A 26042-nucleotide genomic window follows, 5' to 3' on the forward strand; every position below is an offset into this window, starting at 1 on the left:
TGCCAAGCATGATGTCCTTCCCCAGGGACTGGTCCCTCCTGATTACATGTTCAAAGTATGTGAGGCGAAGTCTCACCATCCTTACTTCTAAGGAGCATTCTGGCTGTACATCTTCCAAGACAGATTTATTTGTTCTTTTGGGAATCCATGGTGTATTTAGTATTCTTCACCAACAGCATTATTCAAAGGCATCAATTCTTCTTCAGTCTTCCTTATTCATTGTCCATATTTCACATTCAGATGAGGTGATCGAAAACACCTTGGCTTGGGTCAGGCGCACCTTAGTCCTTAAAGTGACATCTTTGCTTTTTAATACTTTAGAGGTTTTTTGCAGCAGATTTGCCCAATGTAATGTGTCCTTTGATTTCATAACTGCTGCTTCCGTGGGTGTTGATTGTGGGTCCAAGAAAAATGAAATCTTTGACAACTTCAGTCTTCTCTTTTTATCATGAAGTTGCTCATTGGTCCAGTTGTGAAGATTTCTGTTTTCTTTATGTTGAGGTGTAATCCATACTGAAGGCTGTAGTCTGACCGTCATCAGTAAGTGCTTCAAGTCTTCTTTACTTTCAGCAAGCAAGGTTATGTCACCTGCATAATACAGGTTGTTAACAAGTCTTCCTCCAGTCCTGATGCCCTGTTCTTTTTCATATAGTCCAGCTTCTCAGATTATTTGGTCAGCATACAGATTGAATAAGTATGGGTGAAAGGATACAACCCTAACGCACACCTTTCCTGACTGAACCACACGGTATGCCTTTGTTCTGTTCGAACGACTGCCTCTTGATCTATGTACAGGTCCCTCATGAACACAATTAAGTGTTCACAGTAGGGCAGTTTATAAGCCTAGCTCAAAATTTGTAAGATTAACCTAACAGATTCTCTAAGATGTAAGTAGAGATAAATACTGAAACCTAGAAATATCTCTGACACATGAATAAAGACTCAATTTGGGGGAAAAAAAAAAGGTTTTGTTTTAAGAAAGTGCCACTTGGAGACATAATTAGTTGCTGAGATATTAAATGATGATACTGCTGTAAAAAAAAATTAGGTATGAAGAATTAATGGCAGATGAGTTCCTCAATTCAGTGATTCCAGAAGAGATTTAAATGATACAAGGATAAAGGCAATTTGGCGTTCTGTTATAATCATTTGCCAAACTAGCATTCTAATACTTCTTAGAGTGCATCCCAGTACTTGCTAAATTACAGTTTTTAAAAAAGTCTCTGTTTTGGAATGACATACCTTTCAGTAATAGATCATTTGTTATGATAAATTAACATATCCTAGTTCTTTTGTATAGGATTTTTGTGGTTAAAAATTAACTCTTCATTGGCAAAGCATTAGTAGTGTGGGTTATAACAAATTTTGGAACTTGGTTCTTGAGCACTTAAGTGTGGGCCTTTGTTTAAAAACTCTTTCTAACCGCCCTGATTATTTGAATTACCTAATATTAATGTAAGGAACCCTGGTCCCGCAATGGCTAAAGCACTCTGCTGTTGACAGAAAGCAGTTCGCACCCACCAGCTGCTCTGCAGGAGAAAAGATGTGGCAATCTGCTCCCATAAAGATTACTGTTGCCTTTGAATGGATTCTGAATCATAATGACCCTATAGGACAGAATAGAACTGTCCCATAGGGTTTCCAAGGCTGTAATCTTTTCAGAAGCAGACTGCCACATATTTCTCTGGCAGAGCTGCTTGTGGATTGGAACCACTAACCTTTTGGTTAGCAGTTAAGCATGCTTAACAACTGCACCATCAGGGCTCCTTCCCGTAAAGAAACCCTATGGGAGAGTTCTACTCTGTTCGGCAGGGTCGTTAAGAGTTAGAATCAACTCCATGGCACATAACAACAATCTTAATGCTTTTTATTTTGAATAAAATATGTCAGACTTTAGTTGTGCCATGTTTTTATACTAAAATAGAAACTGTGTCAAAAATTCCAGGGAATTATTAAAATAATCCAGATGGCCTGGCAGATTGAAATTGTTAGTGTAAACATTCTTTTTAAAACATAATTTATATCAATTATGGATAAAACACTGTGAATTTAATGTTGAGAGAGCAGCATGTTATGTACACAGTAGATTTTGTGCTCCATTGTAGGGTTTTTTTTTTTTTGTAGAGGGGAGCAGTTCGTAAATAACTTTTATGAAGGGACCTAAATAAAATATCTTGAGGGAAAATTTGTGGGACTTGAGAAAGAATAGAACCAGAAGTCAGCCTAACTATTAAATTTGATAAAGTTAGAATTTCAAAATTATTTTTAATATTAAAATGTTGCTATAAGTAGTACTTGAATCATAAAGACAAAAAGAAAACCGGTTTTCATTAAAGGAGACTAAAGAGACATGACAACTGAATGCACTATGTGATCCTTGATTGTTTCTAGGTCAAAAAATTTTTTAAATCTCTAAAGGATAATACTGAGATAATAGGGGAAATTTGAATATGGATTGCATACTAGGTATTATTACATTCATATTAAATTTCTTAGGTATGATAGTGGTAATGTGGCCATGTAAGAAAATATCCTTTATTCTTAGATTCTAAATATTCTTATGTTCCTAAATATTCTAATATTTAGGAGTAATGTCATCTGGTCTGCAACTTACTTTCAAATGGTTCAGCGTGGTAATTAGATGCCCATTGTATTATTTTTGCAAATTTTCTATTGGTTTAAGATATCTCAAAATAAAAAACTGAGGGAATATTACTTGAAATTTGTAATAGGCCAAAGTTTATAGGATCTTGGAAAATTGTGATGGGGTTTAATTCAGCTTAAATGAACTGTATTTACTGTTTAAGTATAACAACTAAATCCTAGCTTTGTAATCCCAGTCCCAGCCTTAAAAGGAACTTGAAAGCATGTTTTATGTAGAATGGTTTAATTGGTAATGTTTAGCCTAGGCTTGACATATGTTTTCGAATATGTGTAGGGCTACCAACTGTAAGAGTGATTAAGCTCATGCATATGGCTGTAGAGCTAAACTGTCCATTATATTAGCCACTTGCCACATGTGGCTGTCGAGCCCTTGAAATGTAGCTAGTTGTAACTCAGATATGTTGTAAGTATAAAATACACACCAGATTTCAAAAACTTAGTATAAAAGATGTAAAATATCTCATTGAACATTGATGTGGTAATATTTTGCATATATTAAGTTAAATATATTTATTAAAATTAATTTTACCTGTTTATTTTAACTTTTTAGTAGCCATTTTTTACATGTTTCAGATCTTATTTCTATCGGATAGCACTGCTCTAGAGGGCTGAGGTTGGTAGTTTTTACTTATAGTTACCAAAAAACTAAACCAAACCCAGTGCTGTCAAGTTGATTCCGACTCATAGCGACCCTATAGTGACCCTATAGGACAGAGTAGAACTTGCCCCATAGAGTTTCCAAGGAGCACCTGGCGGATTGGAACTACCGACCCTTTGGTTAGCAGCCATAGCACTTAACCACTACACCAGAGTTAGATTTCAGTTTTATAGCTTTATAGCAGTTAATGACCATCTAAAAATAGAACAGATTGCCTCAGGAGTTTGTATGTTTCTGCTGTTAAAAGGTTTTCAGACAAATACACAATGAAGCTATTTTAGAGGGCATTCAAGAATGAGATGTTAGATAAATCCTGAGGTTATTGCAGCACTACATTTCTTACCTTCATCTATGATTCTAATGTTATCCCTTCTTTGGAAGTTTCTAGTCTAATGATGAGACAAGATATTTAAAAAGAACTAATGATTAAGGTCAATGTACCAAATGTCTAAGTTTGATATATAGGTTGTTGGTGCTTTGGGAACTCAGAGGAAGGAGAAATGATTTTCATCTGATAGTAAAGATTGGAAAGTTTGAACAGGGATCTAAAGAAGAATGGGATTTGTATAAGCAAAATGCAGTTAGAGGGAGAATGTTCCAAGGTAGAAGAAATGGGCAAAAAAAGGAGTTGACAGGGAAGCACAAGAAGGGCCTGCTTAGAAGACAGAGAATCTATCAGTTTGTCCAGAGTGGAGGCTATATAAAAGGATTTATAGCCCATCATAAGCTCAGGTTCTTTTCTTCCAAAAAGTATTATTCCTTAGAAAAGAAAGAGATACTATGCATTCGAGACCCGATAAAATCTTTTATTTAAGATGTCCAGTTAAATAAAATATTTTGTCCAACAAAATACTGTGTCCCACAAAGTTACCATTTAGAGAAGACCATTAACCTGAAATGGCCATAAGTAGTGTTAATGTTCTATACTTACAGAGGTGATCAGATGGGTCTGTAAAATAGAAGCTAAAGAAATTTTATATATATTTTGTAATTATTCCTAAATAAATGGCTTTGTAATTGTAAGAGCTGGGTGTCACTGAACACACCTTTTACTTATGTTGTGGAGATCATGAATCTACACCTGAAGGACCAATGGTTGGGAAACAGGTGGAATGACAGTGTTCTAAGGTTATGAGAATTAGTACTTGTAAATGAGATCACATTTCCAGTGACTCCCGCTATATGGAGATTCAGAACGTGTTGAATTTCATTCAGCTGAGAAGTGAAGATGTGATGCTCTGAAAAACAAGGTAAATGATTCTAAGGCACTTGGTGGTGACGAAGACACTGATGTAGGAGTTGAAAATAAAATTGTTTCAAAAATAAGAGTGGGCAAAATAATATTTTTAAATTGTATTTACATGTGTTTCTTAAATAATTACTTTAAGTAGTTACATGTACAGCTCTAAACTCTATAAATATGGAGGCTAAAAATGTAAGATTTTTGTTTGTTTTGTTTTTCATCTTCTCATGGGAAACTGTGAGAGCCAGGATATATTTAGGATAAAAAAAAAAATTTTTTTTTTTTTTTTTTAAGGCTATATGGTGGTTAATAGCTATAACTATCATATATTGAATTCTAACTGGGTGCAAGTTAATGTCAAAAGTACTTCACATTTATTACTTGTTCATTCCTCGTAAGAACCCTTTGAGGGAGGAGATGATAGTCTCATTTTGCAGATTAGGAAACTCTTCCCCTTGTTCTGGAACTCTGAAGAGGTGCAGAACTTTGCTCTTGGTTGTATCCCTGGTAATTCTTAGGTTTTCTTCATTCATTTGTTTGAATTTTTCTCAAACAAAGTGGCATCCGTGAATGTCTTCAATCTCACTGACTCTGTCTTCCATTGTTTCAAATTTGCTCCAAAATCATTCAATTGAGTTGTCCATTTCTTAAATTTTGTGTTTTATCTTTTGGATTTCTTATTGCGGTTTTTGTATGATTTCTAATTACTTATTTTGACATTTTGTTCTTGTATTATTTTCCTGAAGCCTTGTGTTGCTTTGTCTGTGTTTTCCTTGGTTTTGTCTATATTTTCCTTGACCTGTCTTTGTTTTTCTTGATATCTTTCCTAATCTCTTGGAAAACCCTAAATATTAGTCTTTTGAATTCCATAACAGGTAGTTCCCCTGCCTTTTCTTCTGCCAGAAGTTCATCTAATTCTTTATTTTGGTCACTTGCTGGAGCCATTTTGTCCTGCTTTTTTTTTATGTTTTGATATTTCCTGCTGTCTCTGAGACATTAAGGTATGGTTTTCTTCATTTATTGATTGTGTTGTTTTTTTTTTTCATCCTGCTTCTTTGTTTTGAGGACTGGCTGGCCAGGCATACTTTGCTGTTTGCTCGTTTGTGGACACAATAGCTCTTACCACCTTGTCCATATGGGCAGGGCAGCAGCAGGCAGAGCAAGCCTGCTTTACTGTACACTAGTTTGGTGAGACGGCTCAGGGTGGACTGGGCAGGCTCTGTCTGCCTCCTGATGTTGGTCCAGCAGTACAGAAGCATTTCCAGCCCCTTACCTGATAGGTGGGATGTTGGACAGGAATTGGTATGGGCTTGCTTCTCACCATTCAGCAGCTGGTCCAGTGGCAGGAGGGGAGGGATAGTGCTGGCTCTGTGCAGTTGTGGGCCGGTAACTCTCTAGCTGAATGGTACAGCATGGCCCGTCAGGAAGTGGTGTGGGTGGTGTATGAGGCTAGGTGGGAGGGAAGAAGAAAAGGGGAAAAATGTCACAGCAGGAGCCAGTGGTGGAGTCAGGGGAGGCCCAGGATGATGGCAGACTGGTAGCTCTCTAGACTAGCAGCATGGCATGGCCCATCAGGATGGCATATGGTGCAGAAGGGTGAGGGGTGGGAAAGTGTGTTTCTCTGGTTACCAAGTGCTCTGTCTCCTGTTGGGAGCTCCATGAAGTTGCCTTTCCTGTACTCCCTGTCCATGGTCATTGCTGGCTGTGCTCTAAGATGGTAATGCTGTAAGTTGGATAGGGAGTTCTACTCCATATTTCTCCTCGTTCTCGGTTTTCCTTTAGTTTGTTCTTCCATTCGGTGTTTGATCTAGTTCTCTCTTAGTTTTTTTGGTTTTTGCTACAGAGGGATGGCGTGGTGCGTCTGTCTAGGGCACCATGTTGGCTCTGCTTCATTACTGTGTTTTTTACTGCCTGTGATAATGCCTAACTTTTGAGAATAATTCTTTTCATTGAGGTGATGATAGCAAATGATAATGATGAGCTCTGTTATCTTGGTTAAATGTAGTTGTTACTGTAATTCAAGATATAGTTATTGCTAACATTTATTTTTACTTTTTGATTTTTGTCAACAGTTTTTGCCTGTGTATATGCACATTCGAGTTCTGGTTGCTGCATATCTATTTCAAACAGGTTATGGACATTTCTCATACTTTTGGATCAAAGGAGACTTTGGAATCTATAGAGTATGTCAGGTAGGAATGCATTCATTTTTTTTCTTTTTCTTTCAATTCAACATGCTTTTCTGCCTAACTGTTCAGAAAACATAAATAAGGTTTCTGAAAGTAGTTTGAATTTATGAATAGCACTTTAAAATTGTTATTTCTGGGTTCTAAGTTTAATAATTCAAGATAAATATTACTATGAAAAGGACAAATATAATTTAGAAGAATATATAATAAAAGCATTGGTATACAAGGGACAACATCGCTAATTCACTTTAGTTTTGTAGAAATGTACACAGTTACAACCTGAATTGTTAAAATGTGCTATGTTTTCTCCGTTTGAGAAGTGGATTAATATTTATTAGTTTTCTACCTTATGCTAGGCAATTTCTAAACATTATTTTATTTATTCCTCACTACATCCCTGATTTGTTATCTTCATGTTTACAGACAAGGAAACTGAGGCTCAAAGGGATTAAATAATTTACCCAAGGTCACATAGTAAGTGGTCCAGCTGTAATATAAATCTGCTCAAATTCTGTGCTCTTTGAATGATATCAAACTAATATCTGAAATGACTATTACAGAAGTCCCAAAGACGCTTTTTAATTTCAGTGATATTATTTTGTATCTATGACAACCCTTCATTTTAATCCCAAATGGGGTAAATCAATATCAGACAAGATATGAAATGGATACCCTTTTGTTGAGGTAATCTAATACCTACATATAAACTGTAGCCCTAGGAAAAAGGTTTCTAACTCCTCCTCTACATTTAACAAGATGCCAAGTGTAGCCAGAGGACAGAGTAATCTGGAGATTTCCTGGGATTTAGTTAATATAATGATGCATAAATATTTTATATTCAACTCTTTATAGTGAATGTAGAACAAATGTAATTTTGAGGATTAATAAAATATACTCAAGCAGCTATTATTTTAGTCTTAAATAAACATATTCTGTCAGAGAAAATCCAACTTTGCTTTTTGTGTATACCTGGAATGAAAACCATTTTCTTTCCTTTTTTTTTATTTCAACAGGTCTTATTTCGTCTCAATTTCCTCGTAGTGGTATTATGTATAGTAATGGATCGACCTTACCAATTCTACTACTTTGTCCCCTTGGTCACTGTATGGTTCATGGTCATATATGTTACTCTAGCACTATGGCCACAGATAATCCAAAAAAAGGCAAATGGTAAATATACTCTCTTACTAATGTTAATAAATATATTCTCTCAGTATACTGAATTTCTTTTACTTACGAAAGGCTGTTATTTATATTGAGAGATGTAGACAGTTTATGTTTAATTTTGATATTTTGAAATTTTGTTCTTAAAATTTATTCCTAAGATAATACAGCTAAGTAGTTTCAGTAACATGGCTTAGTACAGAATATTTTGCATTTATTTTGTATGTATATGTTTTCCTTTTTTAAAATGTTAATTTTACAAAGCCATTTTACATACTAACTAATGCAACAGTTTTCTAACTGTGTTGTACAGTGCCAGAGTAGAGATAGCTAGAAAAGAGATGCGCTTGCTAGAGAAGCAGAAGCCAAGTTGGGCTCCAGGTTTCCTTCACCTTGGTTTAATCTTGGTAGCTTTGCTTTTATTTGATTTCTTACCTATATTGAGATTTTGAGTAACATTCATTTGCAAGAAGACTTTTTATATCAAAGTTTAAATGCACTAATATAATCTATCTTCTAGGCAATCCTTTAGGAAATTATTAGCAATCTGTTTTACACATAAGGAAACCGGAGCGCCCAAATGTTGCTGTTTTCAAATTTCCCATAACCAGTTACGGATAGTTTTCAAACCAAGGCCAAAGGCATTTATATTAATGCTTCTTCAAGATCATGTTGTTAAAATAAAATCTTTCCCTTTTCTTGAAGAAGAAAAAAAAATTTTATTTTTTGAAACTAACTTACCCTTTTAATGAAATATAGTGTATCAAAAAATATTTTTCCATTGACTTCAATTATTAATGTCAAATACTTCTTCAGGAGTTGAAGCCCAACCTCCAATAAAGCCCATTAGTGTCTTTGAACAGCCTCTGTAGTTTAGTCCTTTACACAACTCAGCATATTAATCAGTTGAGCAATCAACATGTATTAACTTTGAACACAATTTAAAATATGCATATGTTAAAATACATCTTCTCTCCCAGTCCATTAGAGAGTTTAAGCTCTCCCCTTGGAACTTTAAATAGTATCACCTAAGTTATATTCAACATGTTTGTTAGAATTACATTTAGCATATTGTTCCAGATTTTTCTTGTAACTTTTGATAATGAACAGGTGTAATTAAATCCAGGAGGCATTTTCAAATATACTCACAGTGGATGAACAGCAGGTGTATAGGGTATTGTGTATGTTTTAGACTTATTCCTAGCAAGGATCCTCCTCCATCTTTTTTTCCCTTTTTGCTCTACTTGTAACCTATGACACCCAAATGTATTATGTGTATCCTTATAAGCAGCCTTAAATTATTTTAAGAACTATGCAGCGTATAAATGTTAGAGAATTTTTTAGCATTTAATACATTTTCTAATATAAATTTACATTTCCTAGTAAATTCAAATATTTTCTCTCTTAGGAAATTGTTTCTGGCATTTTGGCTTACTGTTGAAGCTAGCATTCTTGCTGTTTTGTATATGTTTTTTGGCATATTCTCAGGTTTGTACAGTTTTTTCGGTTTATATTTTGTTATGTTTTGTTTTAAAGTTCAGCTCTATTAAAGTATGTGAGAAGAGTCATAGCTTTTTTTTTAAGCTTCATTTTTTAATGACTGTAATAAAAGTGTCAGTCTGTAGCTGACTACTCAATATAGTTCTTTTGAGACCCATCCACTTTTGTTACCACTGTTTTTGTTGTAAGAGCAATTTAAAGCTCTTCCTCTGGCAGTTGTTCAAGATCCATTTTACTTGACTTTGATCAATCAAACGTTTATTGAATTCCTCTTGTAAGACACTGCTCTAAGTGGAGATCAAAATTCTCTTGACAGAATTTGCAACTTGGTTTGTGCATTATTCATTGTATCGAAGTATTTCTTATTTTTTTATGTAACTACCTACAGTAAAATTTTGGTAGTTAATAAAACGAACTTAGAAGCAAAGAGGCTTGTATATATGTAATATGCTTAATTTAATAAAATTTTTGATCATTTTCCTACCTCTACCCTCTTATCCTCCTATTCAGATAGTTGAAATTTTCTCAGGTATTTTTAACAGGGCTGGCAAACTGCTGCCTGCTGGTGAAATCCATCAGGCAGACATATTATTTGGGCAGTGTGTCATTTTTAAGGAGTCCTGCTAGCATAGTGATGAAGCACTCATCTGTTAACCAAAAGGACTGTGGTTTGAACCCACCAGCTGCCCAATGAGAGAAAGATGTGGCAGTCTGCTTCTGTAAAGATTAAAACCTTGGAAACCCAACGGGGCAGTTCTACTCGGTCTTATTGGGTTGCTGTGATTCGAAATTGACCCAAAGGCAACGAGTTTTATGTTATTTATAACAAAATATTTTAATTTGAGTACCTGTACTTGTGCCACGTTCTGCAATTTACTCTGATCTCCAACCCTCTCTGTTTTACGCCTGGCTGCTTCAAGTGTAAAGACCCTATAGGCAGTGTGTGTATGTGTTCCCATAAAGCTGGGTTATTTTGTTTTAGATGGGTCTGTTTTTTTTTAATAGGCTTTTATACTTATTTTTATGTTTAGAAATATGTAAGATATCTATATTTCTGCCTGACTGCCAAGGTTTTTTATGAGATAAATAAAATCATAAGAAAACAATAGGCAAATGTATAAAGAAATAGCCAGGTAACAGCAACAACCACTTAAGAAGTATTCATTAAAATTCCCAACAGTCTATGGGTATATCTGAGGTAAAGAAAGGAAGGTTGACCCAGAGGTTGGTTTCCCCAGTTTGGGGTCAGTATTGACCATGGGAGAAGAAAGATAAGTACATAGCCCAGTGTTTTTCATGAAATGGGTGTTCAATAAATATTTGTTTATTGATTATATAAGAAATAAAATTTTTAATTAAAAATTGTTTTAAATTAGAAGCATATCATATATTTGCTATATATATGATCTTACAGATCATATGTATGTATATAAAATAGATAATGTATCTATTACATCAATATGACCTAATAGATCATATATAGATTGTGTGTGTGTGTTTGTATATGATTTATAAGTATTTGAGATTACAACCTTGGTAAGATTCCTAATTTTATGGGACATAGATTTTGATAGAACCTATTTTTAATATTCTATATCCCTTTGAAATCCTGTGGTTAAATGGAGAATATTGCATTTTATTAAAATAATAAAGTTCTTCTGACCTAAAGGTTTAGCAGTACCTAACTTTAATATTATTTTCATATTTTTGATTTGTTTTTTAATAGCTTTTTTTAAAGTGGTGATCTTACTTTTTTTTGTGCTGCGGCCTTAAGTGTAATAATGGAGCTTTCCTTAATAGAGTTTGTCGTCATTCTTCAGCCTGGAAATAGAGGTTTTTGTTCTCTTCTTTGAAAGGCTTCATTAATGTGCAGGAATGTACCCAAGACTACTGCCCCTTCATTCCCAGATTTTCCAGGCTGTCAGATTAATAATAGAGTACCACTCACTAACTTGACAAGAATAAAATTGTAAACTTTGTTTCAAAGGCTAGTAATGGCATTTAGATATGGTTGATTGAGTAAGGTGACTAATTCAGAGGAGTCTCTTAACACAAATATTTAAATATAGATTATTAAGGACATTTTTAAAAAGAAAAACTATATTTTAACCTTAACCATCATTCTTTAGAATATTGATACTGTGTCCGCTAAAGCCTTTTCGTGTTTTGATTAGTAAATATTAGCTGTTTTATATACTAGATTAAAAAGCTTAAATGGGATAATTTTCCAGTTGCTGGGTTTTGGTTTATTGTTTGTTTTTGCACATTGTCTTAGTAGCCTTTCTTGTGAAGTGAAAGTAAGTTAACAGAAAAGCTTTAAGTCAATTTTATTGGTTACAATAAAATAAATTTATATTTTCAAATAAATTTCAAATGAAGTGATACTTTCAAGTGAAATAAATAGAATTTACAAATTGTGAATAATCCTTATATAATCCTAACTTTAGGAAAAAATTTATAGTACTATTGCAAAATAAGTATTGGCTTATACCGTCTTAGTTTATTTCTGGACTTCTTTCTTAGGGGGCATTTGAGAAGATCTTTTCTCTTTGGCCATTGTCCAAGTGTTTCGAACTGAGAGGGAATGTGTACGAATGGTGGTTCAGATGGAGGTTAGACCGTTACGTATGTATTTACCTTCTGATCTTCTGCCATTTCTAATTACACATTTTTAAAATGATTTGGAAAATTTTAATCTGTTTTTAAGTAACTTAAAAATAACAGAACATGTTGATCTGGTAAGTCAACGCAGTCATGCATGAGTCCCTCACCCTTTAGTTTACAGCTGGGAAAGTATGTATATATCTATATGAGCAGGAAAATACCGAAAAATTATGTCTGTAAAGTAGATTTTGCTTGAGTCATCATTTTGACTTATAGGTGATCCCTAGTATACAGAATTCAGCCATTCAAAGCAGTATTTATTGAGCCCAATATGTGCCCTAGGTGTTGGTGTTGTAAAGGGTATATTAGAGAAAGAAGGCATATTACCAGGCTTCTAAGCTTTATGATCTTTATGATCTAGTTTAAAAACCAAGATTACTACTTATAATTAGGTACAGCATGGATTTTGAGTAGAAGTGTACAAAGAGCACTTTTAAGGATGAGTCCATGAACTTAACCTTGAAGGGAGGAGCTCTGGTGGCACAGCGGTTAAGATCTTGGCTACTAACCAAAAGGTCAGCAGTTTGGACCCACCAGCTGCTCTGAGGGAAAAAAGACCTGGCAATCTGCTCCTGTAAAGATTACTGCCCTACGGGACAGTTCTGCTCTGTCCTGTAGGGTCACTTGAGTCAGAATTGACTGGACAGCACACAACCACAACCTTGAAAGACAGTTAAGATTTTAAAATTCAATTGGCAGAGAACATATAAAACATCTAGCATACCATTTGGACTCTGAATAGATGTTAATTATCCTTCTTCACGCTTTACCTTCTTCCTTTTATTTTTACTCATTCCTTTATTATTCAACATATATTTTCTGAGGGCTGTTTTCTGTGCCGTTCCTGGTTTCCATTACCTGTGTCCTTTCCAGTGTACTGCATTGCATTTCAAAACCGTAAATGAAAAAGGAAAGCATTGCTAAAGTCTTGACATCAAATGATTTTAAATTTTTTGATCATGACATGATAGACCTTTAAAATTCATGTTAAGTCTTTGTTTGAAAAGGACAACTTTCATGCTTTCTGGTCCACCATTTTTTTTTTTTTACTCTTAAAATATGGTCTTGATGGTGTTACTGTTTGTTTTATTTGACTGAAAGGACCGATATGAAATGTGTTTTATCTTTGTTGAGTACATGTAAATTGTGTCACATGTTTCAAAGATAGTATCTGATCACTGATCTTAAATCATCTTTACTTCTTCACTTGCTGCTGAGACTGCTCAAAACTAACCAGCCCGTCTCATATTGTTGTATGAGACTCTCACTCGGCTACTGATGATGGTTTCTAACAATCATTGCTTTATTTTATTCTTGGAGTTTTAGGCTTGAAATTTAAGTTTTTCATAGAAACGCCAAACCTTTAAGCTTGCAACACACGTACTTTTACACTTACATTCCTCTTTAATCAAATATTATTGCTATTTATTGAAAAAATAACTGTTTAAGGCAAATTTTCCCTCCTTACTTTTCAGGTAGTCTTTCATGGAATGTTGTTTGCTTTCATTTATCTGGCATTACAGAAGCGCCAAGTACTTTCTGAAGGAAAGGGTGAACCTCTTTTTTCAAACAGAGTTTCAAATTTTCTATTATTTTTTTCAGTAGTTTCTTTCTTGGTAAGTTTCAAAATGTAGTCTAATTTTCAAAAATTTTAAATCGTATAAGTTAATTTTAAGAAGTAGGAATTTAATGTTATTTTTAATAAATAAAATCTTTAATTTTAATTCTCTTTAAGAAATAGGAATTTAATAAGTTAATTATTTTTAATAAATAAAATCTGCGATTTTTAATTGTCTTTTCTCTTTATTTTCTAAATTGGATATTAATTCTAAGGAGATTGTATGTGTGTGTTTGTGTGTGTATTAAGTATGAAAAATAACTGAGAGTTCAGTAAAATAGGAATTTAAAAAGTTGTGATAAATTTGGGAAAAAATATAGTGAGAGCTGTTTGGTGTGAAGAGCCATCCCAGCCTCCTGATGACTATTTCCAGATAAGCATAGATCTGTGCTTGTTTCTCTCCTTCGTAGTTTGGACAACTGAGCACACCAAAACAAGTGACAAGAAAACTTGCAGGCAGTTTTTACTGAAGCTTATTAAATAGCAAAATGAAATATAATTTTATAAATAAAACTGTAAAAAAAAATTTTGAGAATTATGCCCTTCTAGCTGTTTTTTGTTTGTTTTTAAATTAATCCGCACATTTTTTGTTTTAGACCTACTCCATCTGGGCCAGCAGTTGTAAAAACAAAGCAAAGTGCAATGACCTCCATCCATCTGTTTCTGTGGTACAGGTAATTATCTCAATTTCCAGTAATTTTTATTTCTTAATTCTTCTTAAGAACACAGTCTTTTGAGACAGAGAGATTTGAGGTCAAACTCAAGAAAATGTAGGTAAGTTACTTAGTCTTCCTAAGCTCTACTTTCCTCTTTTTCTTTTATTGTAGTAGGGATATTAAAATCTTTTTCAAAGGGTCATTTCGTTAAATGTATGGCTTAGTATTTATCACTTAATTGGCCCTCAGAAAAATGTTAATTTTCCTTATTTGCTTTTCTTCATTTATTTATTCAAATTTATTTATTCAGTCACAGTTATTCATTTCCTATGTGTTAGGTATCATGCTAGGTATGAGATTCATTGTTAAATAAGATACAGCTCCTATCCTCAAGGAACTTAACAATCGAATAGAGAAGTAGACAAACATTCATTTACTCATTGCACAAATTTTTTGCTCATTTAACAAGTATTGGATACCTATTATGTTTGTGGAAACCCTGCTGGCACAGTGGTTAAGAACTACTTCTGCTAGCCAAAAAAGTCGGCAGTTCGAATCCACCAGGAACTCCTTAAAAACTCTGTGGGGCAGTTCTACTCTGTCCTATAGGGTTGCTATGAGCTGGAATTGATGTGATGGCAATGGTTTTTTTGTCATTGTTGTAAATGTATGTGCTAGATACTAGTCTGGGAGATGCAGTGGTGAGCAAATCAGACTTATTTTCTACCTCACAAATTCTACATTCTTCTATTTTAGATAGTAACCATATAATCACTTTATAATTACAAGTCAAAGTAAATGGTGCCATAAGACAATATAATAAGAGGATATGACCTAGTTGGAGTTGGAGGGAGGATGTCGGTGGTTAGGGAAAATTTTCTTGAAGAGTTTAAGCTGATAACATGGGGATAAATTGAAGTTTAAAAGTGAGGATAGCATTTCAGACATGGTGGGAAGCAAGAACTTTAGGCCTTGTGGTGGAAGGGAGCATGGTATATTCAAGGAACTTAAAAGAAGGCCAGTGGGGCTGGATCTGAGAACCAGGGTCTGGGAAGTTCATGTGGTAGTGACTGGGAGGTGGGGAGGGGCTGGCAGGCAACTGAAATCAGATTTACATTTTGCAGGGATACCTCTAGTTGCAAGCACTCATAGGACATTGTGATTAGTGTGGTGATGGTTAGGTACAGGGCACTTTGGAAACACAGGAGTTCTTCCTAGCCCATCTTGATATCAGAGCAGGCTTCTTGGAGGAAGTAGTGTTTATGCTGAGGCCTGAAAGATGAGTAGTCCGACAAAGAGGAGCAGGGAAAGAAGTTCTGAAGAATTTCCCCTTAAGTTCTCTTTGATGCAGGGACTATTTTTTCCCTCTTAAATCTCCACATAGTCAGGAGTACCAAGCATGTGCTAGACTCTCTAAATCAGAATTGATAATGGAATTTTGAACATTACAGTGTATTCATATATCATATTCATGACTTCTACACACAACAGTAGTGCTTATCAGTAAGCCTTTGTATATCGTATCTAAGCTTTCTGTGATTCACAGGATGGAAGGGAGATGTTTCCATTTGCAGTGCACCAATACCGAATAATAAAAGGGAAGTTAAAGGAGAGATTGGCTGCACATAGGATAACACTAACATTTGTGCTCCTGAGGCATATGGCCTCCCTTCCAGTCGTCACTTTCCACATACTCATATTTCCTAAGTTAGGTTTTTGGGAAGGGCCTCAGCTTCTCCACTACAGAGTAAAAGAATGTACTACCAAACCAAACCCATTGCCATTGAATCAATTCCAACTCATAGGGACCCAATAGGGCAGAGTAGAACTGCCCCATAGGATTTCCGAGGAACAGCTGGTGAATTCGAACTGCCAAACTTTTTTAGCAGCTGAGCTCTTAACCACTGTGCCACCAGCACCCCCCCGCCAAAAAAAAGAATGGACTAGGAGCACAAATTGAAGCAAGCACTAATTTTATTGGCTGCTATTTATTTTCAAGGACACTTATCCCTACCGTAAAAAGAACATCCAGTAGCCCAAAAGATTATAGGTTACATCTTTATCATGCTTCTCTCTTATTCTCAAATGTCAACATATCCTTAGAGTATCTATCTGAGGGGCTCCTTTAAGATTTTAAGCATGTACAAGATTCCTAGTGTCCTGTTGGAAGGTGTTTTCCCAGCCTGACTCTGATGTTTTGGTTTTCCTCGTAATTCTAAATAGAAATTTTTAGAAGGGCTTGGCAAATGTAACAGTGTTGAGGTGATTAACTATAAATAATGTATGTAAAGTACTTAGCACAGTGCCCAGCAAGTTATAAATGCTGAACAAATTTTAAACATTATTATTACTTATCAAGCTAGTAAGAATGACTTCCCAGACCCCAGTAGTCTTCTCCATGGTTATTGTTTCTTCTACTTTCTACTCCTCTAATCACACTGTTTACTAAGTGTACGACAAAACACAAAATTCAAATGTGCTAAAGAAATTACATACATGCTGGGACATGGTAAATTAAAGGCAGAGAGAAGGGAAGTTATTTCTTCAGGAATATTCACAGATTTTCTGATGCTCAGGCTAGTGATTTGTATGTGTAGAGTAATTTATATAGTTGTTCTTTCTAGCATTTTATAGCAGTTTACGCAATACTTTAAATAAAATAATTCTTTAAGTGTTTTTTATGTTTAAGGACTTCCTTTAGGTATCACCTTCATGGATTTTACCATATGTGTATACCATCTATACTATTAATTACCTAATATGTTTTTCAATTGACTCACAGTGTATGCTACAATAAGCACTTAATGTATGTTTTCTCATTTAATGTTCACATCAATTTTTCAAAGTCAAGGCTTTTTTGGATGAGGAAACAGACCCAAAGTAGTTAAGTACTTTTCCTCAAGTCTCTTTAATACCATTGCCCATGAAGATCACTATGTAGTTGTCCTCAACTTAATTATATCTGAGTAGTTTACTTTGGTTCCTTTTCTTTTTCCCAGTGATAGAGTTATCCACATATCTTCTCCCATTTCCTCATCTTACATACATCTTGGAAGTAAGAAGAGAGCTCTTTCCAGATCCCTTCACAAAAGCCCAAGGTGGTAAACACTATATGGGGCTTTTCTCTGAGGTGTAGATAGATTTTCAATCCTTTTATGAGAGGAACTTTTTAAAAGGTATTTGTGGAAGTGCCTTATTTTGTTTTAACTTTACAATTTCTTGCTTCTTTATAAAGAGGGTAGATTCTAAGGAAAGATCTTGGCTTGACAACCTAGTTACTGGATATGAATCTGTGAATTGGAGGATTAGAAAAAAACACAAGATTGTCCTACCTGGTGCAAAAGGATGGGGGAGAGGAGTAAAAGCCAGGATCCCAGAGGCTACAGATTATTTTGGGGGAGAAAAGATCCAGAGGAGGAAAAACATGATGGCTGTCAGTGGAAGAGCAGTTTTAAAGAGAATAAAGAGAGAGGGTAGCTGCCGACTAGGTAGAATACTTTATGGAAGGAGCGAAATTATATCAGGAGGCAAAGTTTCACCACATAATATGTCATATTAACTCTTTGCACACAAAGAATCTCATTGTGCATTTTCTGTATTAAATTTATTCCAATATACATAAAATAAAAATGTTCAATCATGTGCAGCCTACAGTCTGCATTAGTATGCAGTATATGGGCCACACATTGAGAAATCCAGTTTAGAGTAGACTGTAGAACAACAACAAAAAACTTGCTAATACTGTATCTATTTAAAAAGTCATTGTGTATATTTCTGTTTCAGAAACACAAAGAATAAGATTATTATTTGAAGGAAAGCCTTATGCAAAATATTTTTCACTAAAGAGATTATTAATGTTTGCCCTTTTTTTGTTTCTTTGCTAGATTTTAGCCTTCATCCTAATAAGGAACATCCCTGGATATGCTCGTTCAGTGTATAGTTCATTTTTTGCTTGGTTTGGAAAAATTTCATTAGAGGTTGGTATACTCATAATTTTTCTATCTCACACAGCCAAGTGTTGTATGTACATGTGTGTATATGTGTATATACGTCTCTGTGTGTGTGGGTGTGTAAATCTGGCATATATAAAAATACTGAAACTGAAGCTATTTTATTTATGGAATTATGGGGAAAAACTCAGAACTTTTAACAACAGTATTATTATAGATTATTTTTAAAGCTTTATCTAAATAGCTAGACATATAATTTTCAAAACAGCTTTTATATTGTCTTTAGCTTTCAAGCACAACCAAGCTGCTGAGATCAAGAGAGAGAAAAATTAAAGTAGATATAAATGGAATCAAGCTAAGGGGATTTTGATTTGTTGTTCATCTTCATAATTAGATATTACTGAAATTCAGTTTATTCGTGCTTACTACTATAAAATTCACTCTTACTACCATCAAAAATTGTGGGAAGATTTTTAAACTCATTACATTTTGTTATGAGAGACATAATATGAAGTTATCTGTAAAATCAGTTTAAACAGGTTTTGGAATACATTCAGAGAAGTCTGGGCTTTATTATTTGAATTAGAATATTTTAAAGCAGTAGAACTCATGTGGTAATCATAACAGATACATTTTATAGTTTGTTTTATTAAATTGCCTTTTAAAATAGAAAGTAAACATCTCTTGAGTTCTTGAGTAAGTGTTCTGGTATTTTCTTTTGACTCCTTTATAAGAGAGATTGTATAGAGTTTAAAATTCTTGATTACAAATGACTTATTGAGACATAAATCAGAAAAGAATGTTTGTTTTGCCAGGCCCATTACATTTGGAGCTCAAGAAGCTTTATCAACTTTAATTACATAAATTTACTATTTAGTGTTTCTCAAAAAAATAGAAATTTCAGAGTCCTCATATGTATTAGAGTAGCTTATTACGCATTTTCTTGAAGCAGTGTGATGACAGAGCCACGTTTATAATCACAGTCACAATCACAAGAAGTAGTAGTGTTGTCTAATATGGTATACTCACATAGTAGTTGAAATACACTTTGGCAATGTGCTAATGCAGTTCAGGACATCACTTGCTGGGCCATGCGGAGCAAACATGAGGACCAGCACACATTTTTGAGTACGTCTTAAAAGCCGTACCATTTCCCACTCTAATAGTATATAGGTAAAAAAACAACAAAAGTTTGATACAGTCATGCTCAACTAGAATTCTTGTGGATATGATACAAAGACTTCTCTCCCCCTTTCCTCTGGTGAGAAGATTCAGGAAGAGAGATGGTAAATAGAATAATCGTGCTCAGATAGTTTGTTCTGCTCCATCTTTTCAAAAGGACTAAGCAGAGGAGTGGTCAGAGAATCACCTAACAGAAGGGTCAAACTCTTTGTGGGTGGGTGTAAAAATATGTACATGTGTATGTACAAAAATATATATAACATGATGTAATACCTTATATTACACCATCTGACAACATTATGCATTTAGTACATACATATATACATATACACAAATATATACACAAATACATACAAATGCAGGGCTCACATGTATATAAGACACACGCATATATGCATGCGTGTTTAATAATTCTTTAATTGAGGTTTGAATACCAGAGCCCAGAATATCACTTTGTCAGCTGTCTTCTATGACATGCAAAGAAATGAAAGACGTGTTTTCAGTGTTCGAATGCTCTTGGGGTTCATTGCTTGGGGACTTGGAAGCAGCGCCTCAGTAGGTAGCTGTACAGTGGGGTTTTCAAGGCCAGTAGTGAAATAAAAACAAATAGTTTGGGAAGAGCCTTCTAATATCATTATGCTATGAAATGTTTAAATTAGGAGGAACAAATTTGTTCATGGACTGTCTGTACACCTCTAACTTTAACTCTTCCCCCCTCCCCCCCCCCAGCTTTTTATTTGCCAATATCACATATGGCTGGCTGCAGACACAAGGGGCATCTTGGTGCTCATACCTGGAAACCCTATGGTCAACATCATTGTCAGCACTTTTATATTTGTTTGTGTAGCACATGAAATTTCTCAGATCACTAATAATCTTGCACAGATTATTATCCCTAAAGATAACTCATCACTGTTGAAAAGGTTGGCATGCATAGCTGCATTTTTTTGTGGACTCCTAATCTTATCATCCATTCAAGAAAAATCAAGACAGTAGCTTCTTAAAATCCTAAAAAACTTAAACTTTTCAGGCTTACTTTGTATCTGCCTAGAGGAGAAAAGCACCTATCTGGAGATATAATGTATATATGAATAATAAACTTGCGTGACAGAGGACAGCTCAGTGGCGTCTGTTGAACACGTGTGCTTGTATATATTGGAAATGTACATATTCCATGTGACATACTGAAAAAAAAAAATGATAAACCAGAATGCATTCTATAGGATTGCATGTGAAAAGTCTTTCCTACTGGATCTGTGTTTCCATTTATAAATGATTTTAAGTTAACATATGAAGGCAGGAAAATGATTACCTCTCCAGTAAAAAAACAGTATAGGTGATTTAAATAGCTTAGTGATATCACTGAGTGTTTTGGTAAATTTGTGGTAATGAGACTACACCTACATTCATCATGGAACTTCCTACTTCATTGAAAACTTTCTTACTCAAGAATGACTGCAGTATTATTTTCTTATATGTGCAATGATGTGGAATAATAAAGACTATGCCTTTAATTTATATGTATTCATGTTCTGATGTTATGTGTTACCTGACATGATCGCTCCTTTTAACTGTGGATTTTAGTTATAAAAACCTAAACCTTTGTACACTTTGTCTCACAGAGTTGTTCTAGGCTCCATGATAGGGTTTTGTCATTGTTGATGTTGTAGCTTCTTTTTATCAAATTAAAAAAAAAAAAAAAAAAAATTTTTTTTTTCCAATCCAAACAGCTGTTTCTTTCCTTCAGCTATATCAATGTAATACCAGTTGCTCTGTGGATCCATTTAGTATGTTTTCCCCCACTAAATAATTTTTTTTTATTATTTCCAATGTTTGGACGTTTCTTCATAACCACTTTGGTATTTCCTATTACCCCCTCCTATTTTTCTTTAATGTCTATGTCTGTCAATCTAAACATGTGCAGTGTAGTAAAGATTCAAGGTGTTGTGACTGAGATGTATGACCACAGTAGAATTTTAAGTAAACTGGTGACTTTGGACAATATGTTTGTGTTTGTTTTTTATAAGCTGTTAGAGGTATAAATTTATTTATCTGTTGTACAGATTTATCATTTTTAATTTTTGAAAGTTTGCACTTGTTTGCTTTTACTATGTGTGGGGTAAAATATATTTTCTGTTCACATTATATGAAAATATGGAGTAATTTAAATAGTAAATAAACATTCTGTGGATGCTTATTTTTGTAATAAAACTATCAAACTACATGTGTTGTTTTTTTTTTTTTTAAGCTGGGTCAATTAATGATTGGTTCAATTTCTAAATTACTTCAACCTAAAATAGTTTTTTTTTTTTTTTTTTTTTAACTTGTAGTATCTAGGGATAAATCTCTTAAGTGATAGTTGGATAAGCAATATTCTATTTTTCAAAGGTTCTGAAGATAATCAGCCTTCCATCCAGGGAGTTTAAGCGTTATGGTTTATTAGTAATTTTACTTGAAGATTTAAAAAAATGTAATTTCTGTAGCTCTGGATTTAATATTCTTTATTACTTGATGAACATTTCTCTGACAGAAGTATGTGTTCTTTTCTCTATTCTGTCCTTACTGAATCTTTCGACATTTCCCAGAGAGACAGTTGTAATGATTCATTGCTCTGCCTCCTAGACTACAGCCTTATAAGTAGAGAATGGTATAGTTATAAATCAAAAACTTTCAAGTCTGTGATCACATTATTCTTGCTGATGTGGCTTGCCAGTGAGTAGAGTGCATTTTAATTTAGCTTATAAGTTTTATCACCTGAAAAATATTCTTCCAGATGAAACAATTGAAACAAAAAGATGACCAGTATCTCTATTTTTTTTTCTGAAGCACTTATGTTTTCGAGTAGTGATGCCTAAGTGAATATAAGTCTTTTCCTATTTGAACCCGTCTAAAACTTAATTGCTAAGCCGTTTCTTCACCACATTCTCTTATTTAATATGCAGCACTTTTTATTTAATAGACAATTACATATAATAATGATTTAATAAAATGAATGTATTCTTTGTATTTGATTTTCTTAATGCATCTGGATAGAGGTTGTTATGCTGGAAGTTGGTACATGATAGCATCTGTATATGGTAAATGTCTTAATTTTTTTTCTGCATTGGCTCAGATACTGATAAGTTGCATTATTCAATCATACCATCTAAATATTTTCTAAATAAAATGTTTACCAGAATACTTTGGTAGGCTAAAATTGAGATAAACACACAGAGAGCCTCTAAACTCAGATTTTTTGTAATGTAAATCACATTCAGAAATCTACTGTCTGGCCCCAAATAGTACTTACTTGACTCAATTATATCCCAGTCTTTCCCTGTTTCTTTGCCCTAACCTTCCCATTTTTTGTGGATAGCCAACAGAAGCATTAAAAACCCAGAGCTTTCGCATAAAATGATTCATCTTACCTACGAGGTAGAGCCCGTTACTTGCTTTAGTTGCTGTTATTAAAATAACATTTGCACCTTATTCCGCTGTAAGATAAGTTGACTAGTTAGGATTTTAAAGATGGATAACTTTTTTTCTACAAATGCTTCATTATTTCAGATGTTAACATAGGAGACTATGGTAAAATGAACTTTAATGATAATAAGTATATCTATGTATACGTTGAGGAAACCCTGGTGGCGTAGTTGTTAAGTGCTACGGCTGCTAACAAGAGGTCGGCAGTTCAAATCCGCCAGGCGCTACTTGGATACTCTGTGGGGCAGTTCTTCTCTGTCCTATAGGGTCGCTTTGAGTCGGAATCGACTCGACGGCAGTGGGTCTCGGTTTTTTTTGGTTTTATGTATATGTTAAATATTTAAAATTTTTTTAAAAGTTGCTAACCTTTTCAGTTAGCAGCCGAATATGTTAGCCATTTGCACAGCCAAGGGATTCTGGTTGGTTAATATTTTTTACTAGATTTTAAATCACTTGAACGTTAAATAAATATATAAATACAGAAACAAACCATGGCACCTAGACAGTGCTTTCATGTAATAGGAACTCAATAAAATTAAACATACCAATATCTGCAATTTCTAGGAAAATATCCCCATCCCTCTGGATTTGAACTTTATCCAATCTAGCAAATCTTGGGAGAACCAAGTTGGGGTTTTTATGTTGTACAGTATTAAATCTCTAATGTGCTGTCATTTTTAACCTACAAAAATGGCAGTTTCATAGGGTTCAACCTAACAGTGTCCCTTGTTGAAAGAAAAAGTAACAAGGGTAGTACCTGAAGAATTATGACTATTTTAAAAATTCTAAATACTAAGTTTCATTATCTTTTGGGTAGTTTTAAAGATAAGTGAAAACTCCTTAAGATACCCATATTTGAAAGGCACCTTTATATTCATATTTGTCTTTTAATGAAATCCTATCTAGTGTCTTGTATGAATTAGAAAATATTATAAAACTTCCTTCAAAGTTAGATCTGTAAAGGAGTAGTATAAGTGAGAGACTCACAAAAGTACAGTTGAAAATACAAGCTATATAAAACACCTTAAAATAATGTAAGTCTACACTTTTATTTTTGGTAATTTTTAAAAATTTCATTCCAGAGCATAAAAATTAGATAAATCACATTTCAAAAGAAAATTTGTGCCTATCTATCATGTTTCTATCATGTGTAGGCCAAAATCTTTATCCTTAAAAATTATTATATTGATTATACTATATTTTTTAATTCAGGTACTTGTATTAGCCTCTGCTTCAGTGATACCTAGTGTTCCTGATTTAGAAGACATTTGAGAGAAATAACAAAAATTATTAAAAAGAAATTGTTTTCACAAAGCTACTAACAAGATTTTATTTTTTTAATTATAGAGAAATTACAGGTGGATTATATAACTCTATTAATCACAAACTTTCAATGAGCCTCCACTGCTTAACTATTAAAGCCAGAAATTTCTTAGCTAATGGTCAAGGCGCTCTACTTTATCACCCGCATCTTCTGTGTATTCCAGCCGGACCTATTTTACTCTTCCCCAAATGCCATGCTATTCTTTCCCTTTGCTCCTCTGTTCTCACTCTTTATCTACCTAAACCTAATTTATTTTTTAAAGTAGAATTTAAACCACTTTTTGAAACCAAATACTTTATCTTCTTCTTTTAAACTATTCTAGCATTTATTACCTGGTTTCATTGTTTCACCATATCTTCCATTCCTCCAATAAGTTTGCAACTCAAGGGAAAAGATGGTGTCTCTTGGACCTACTAAAGTGCCGTGCACAAAGTAGATAGTACAGAAGGTCAGTCGTAGCACCGGCCACATCTCCACAGTTTTTTAGTGTAACTTCCCCTCCCACCGTCCCTGCTGAAGAAGTTAAGCAGCCATGTTAGTTATCACACGATAACACTTAGTGGCCAAAGCTTTTTGAGCCAGGGGTGAGAAATTTTTTTAAAACAGGGGGAGGAAAGACAGGGAGAAGACTCACCTGCCAAGCTCTACTCAGACAGGCATGCTGGCGAACAAATTCCCACTCTCAAGAACTCACATTGGAAAAGAGCAAAGTAGTTAGCTATTTATCCGGTGATAGAGAATCAGACCTATGGAGAGTAGCTGGGTCTAAGCAATGAAACGGGGGAGTACTAGTTTCAAGATACATGAACTCCAATTGCTGAGATTCCTAGAGCTCTTACAAAAAAAAAAAAACCTTCCAGTTCTGGTCTTCATGGAGTGTGCATATACCATGATTCTTTCTAGATTTCCATAGGATTCCATCTGCCTTACTGCTGTGTGCACCCTCACAATAAACTTTTATTATTTGAACTAGGCCTATCATGTCTGTTTTTTGTCTGTTTATTTTTTACCAGAAACTTACTTGAAAACATGGTAGCTGAGGTAGGATTCTTGAGGATAGAAACTCAGTAGGAATGTGAGGAAGGTGAGAATTAGTTGTATTTTGGTAGCAGAGAGAGATGGTGAGCATCCCATCCACATCCCAGAAAGGAATATTAATAGACTATTGCCTGGAACTTCTTAAATCGGTATTTGCTCCCCAGACTAGGCTCATTTTCAGTTATAAGGAATATAAGAATAGGAGAGTTCACATTTCACTGGGAAAGAGGTATAATGAAAGAATAAACTACTCACTTTCCTCAGTATTTTTTTAGTATCTATTAACCTAATGGGTCACAGACACTTCTTTCATAGTGTCAACAGAGGCCAAACAGTGGGCAAGTTGGGAAATTGGTGCAGACAGGGTCTTAAATGACAAGCTGACAAGCTCTCCTGTCTAGAGGCAGCTGCAGTCACCTGCCTAACATAGAGAGAACTCCTACTTGCGGATAAACTCTGGGCCTCTATCCTGAAGGGAAGGCTGCCTTCCTCTTATTACACCCACTCCCTGCTGTCAAAGGGAAGGCTACCAGCGTATTAGTAGAGCCTTCAGTCAAGGTGAAGGAGGGTCTATAGAGGAAAGCAGTACAGGAACTTGGATACACAATTGCTAAGGGAGCCTACACGAGTTATGATACTAATTAATTTGGACTCTCATTAATACAAGTAATACAAGAAAATCAGCGTACATATGAAGAGAATCAGTATCCCAAGTCTGGCAATGATAGCA

General features: G+C 34.5%; 1 protein-coding gene across 1 annotated transcript in view; it reads left to right on the top strand.

Moving 5' to 3' along the window:
* Positions 1-20693, top strand: part of CASD1 (CAS1 domain containing 1) — a 65583-nt gene extending 44890 nt beyond the window's left edge. Inside the window, exons 11-18 of the mRNA XM_003407135.3 lie at positions 6638-6757; positions 7768-7924; positions 9327-9406; positions 11942-12043; positions 13558-13698; positions 14297-14374; positions 18241-18333; positions 20218-20693. Of these exons, the coding sequence (XP_003407183.1) occupies positions 6638-6757; positions 7768-7924; positions 9327-9406; positions 11942-12043; positions 13558-13698; positions 14297-14374; positions 18241-18333; positions 20218-20484 (1038 nt within the window). The 3' untranslated portion in view covers positions 20485-20693. The remainder of the gene's footprint in view (positions 1-6637; positions 6758-7767; positions 7925-9326; positions 9407-11941; positions 12044-13557; positions 13699-14296; positions 14375-18240; positions 18334-20217) is intronic.
* The last annotated feature ends 5349 nt before the right edge of the window (positions 20694-26042 follow it).

The sequence above is a fragment of the Loxodonta africana genome, chromosome 8 (genome assembly GCF_030014295.1).
Source record: "Loxodonta africana isolate mLoxAfr1 chromosome 8, mLoxAfr1.hap2, whole genome shotgun sequence".
In the NCBI taxonomy this organism is placed as follows: Eukaryota; Metazoa; Chordata; class Mammalia; order Proboscidea; family Elephantidae; genus Loxodonta; species Loxodonta africana.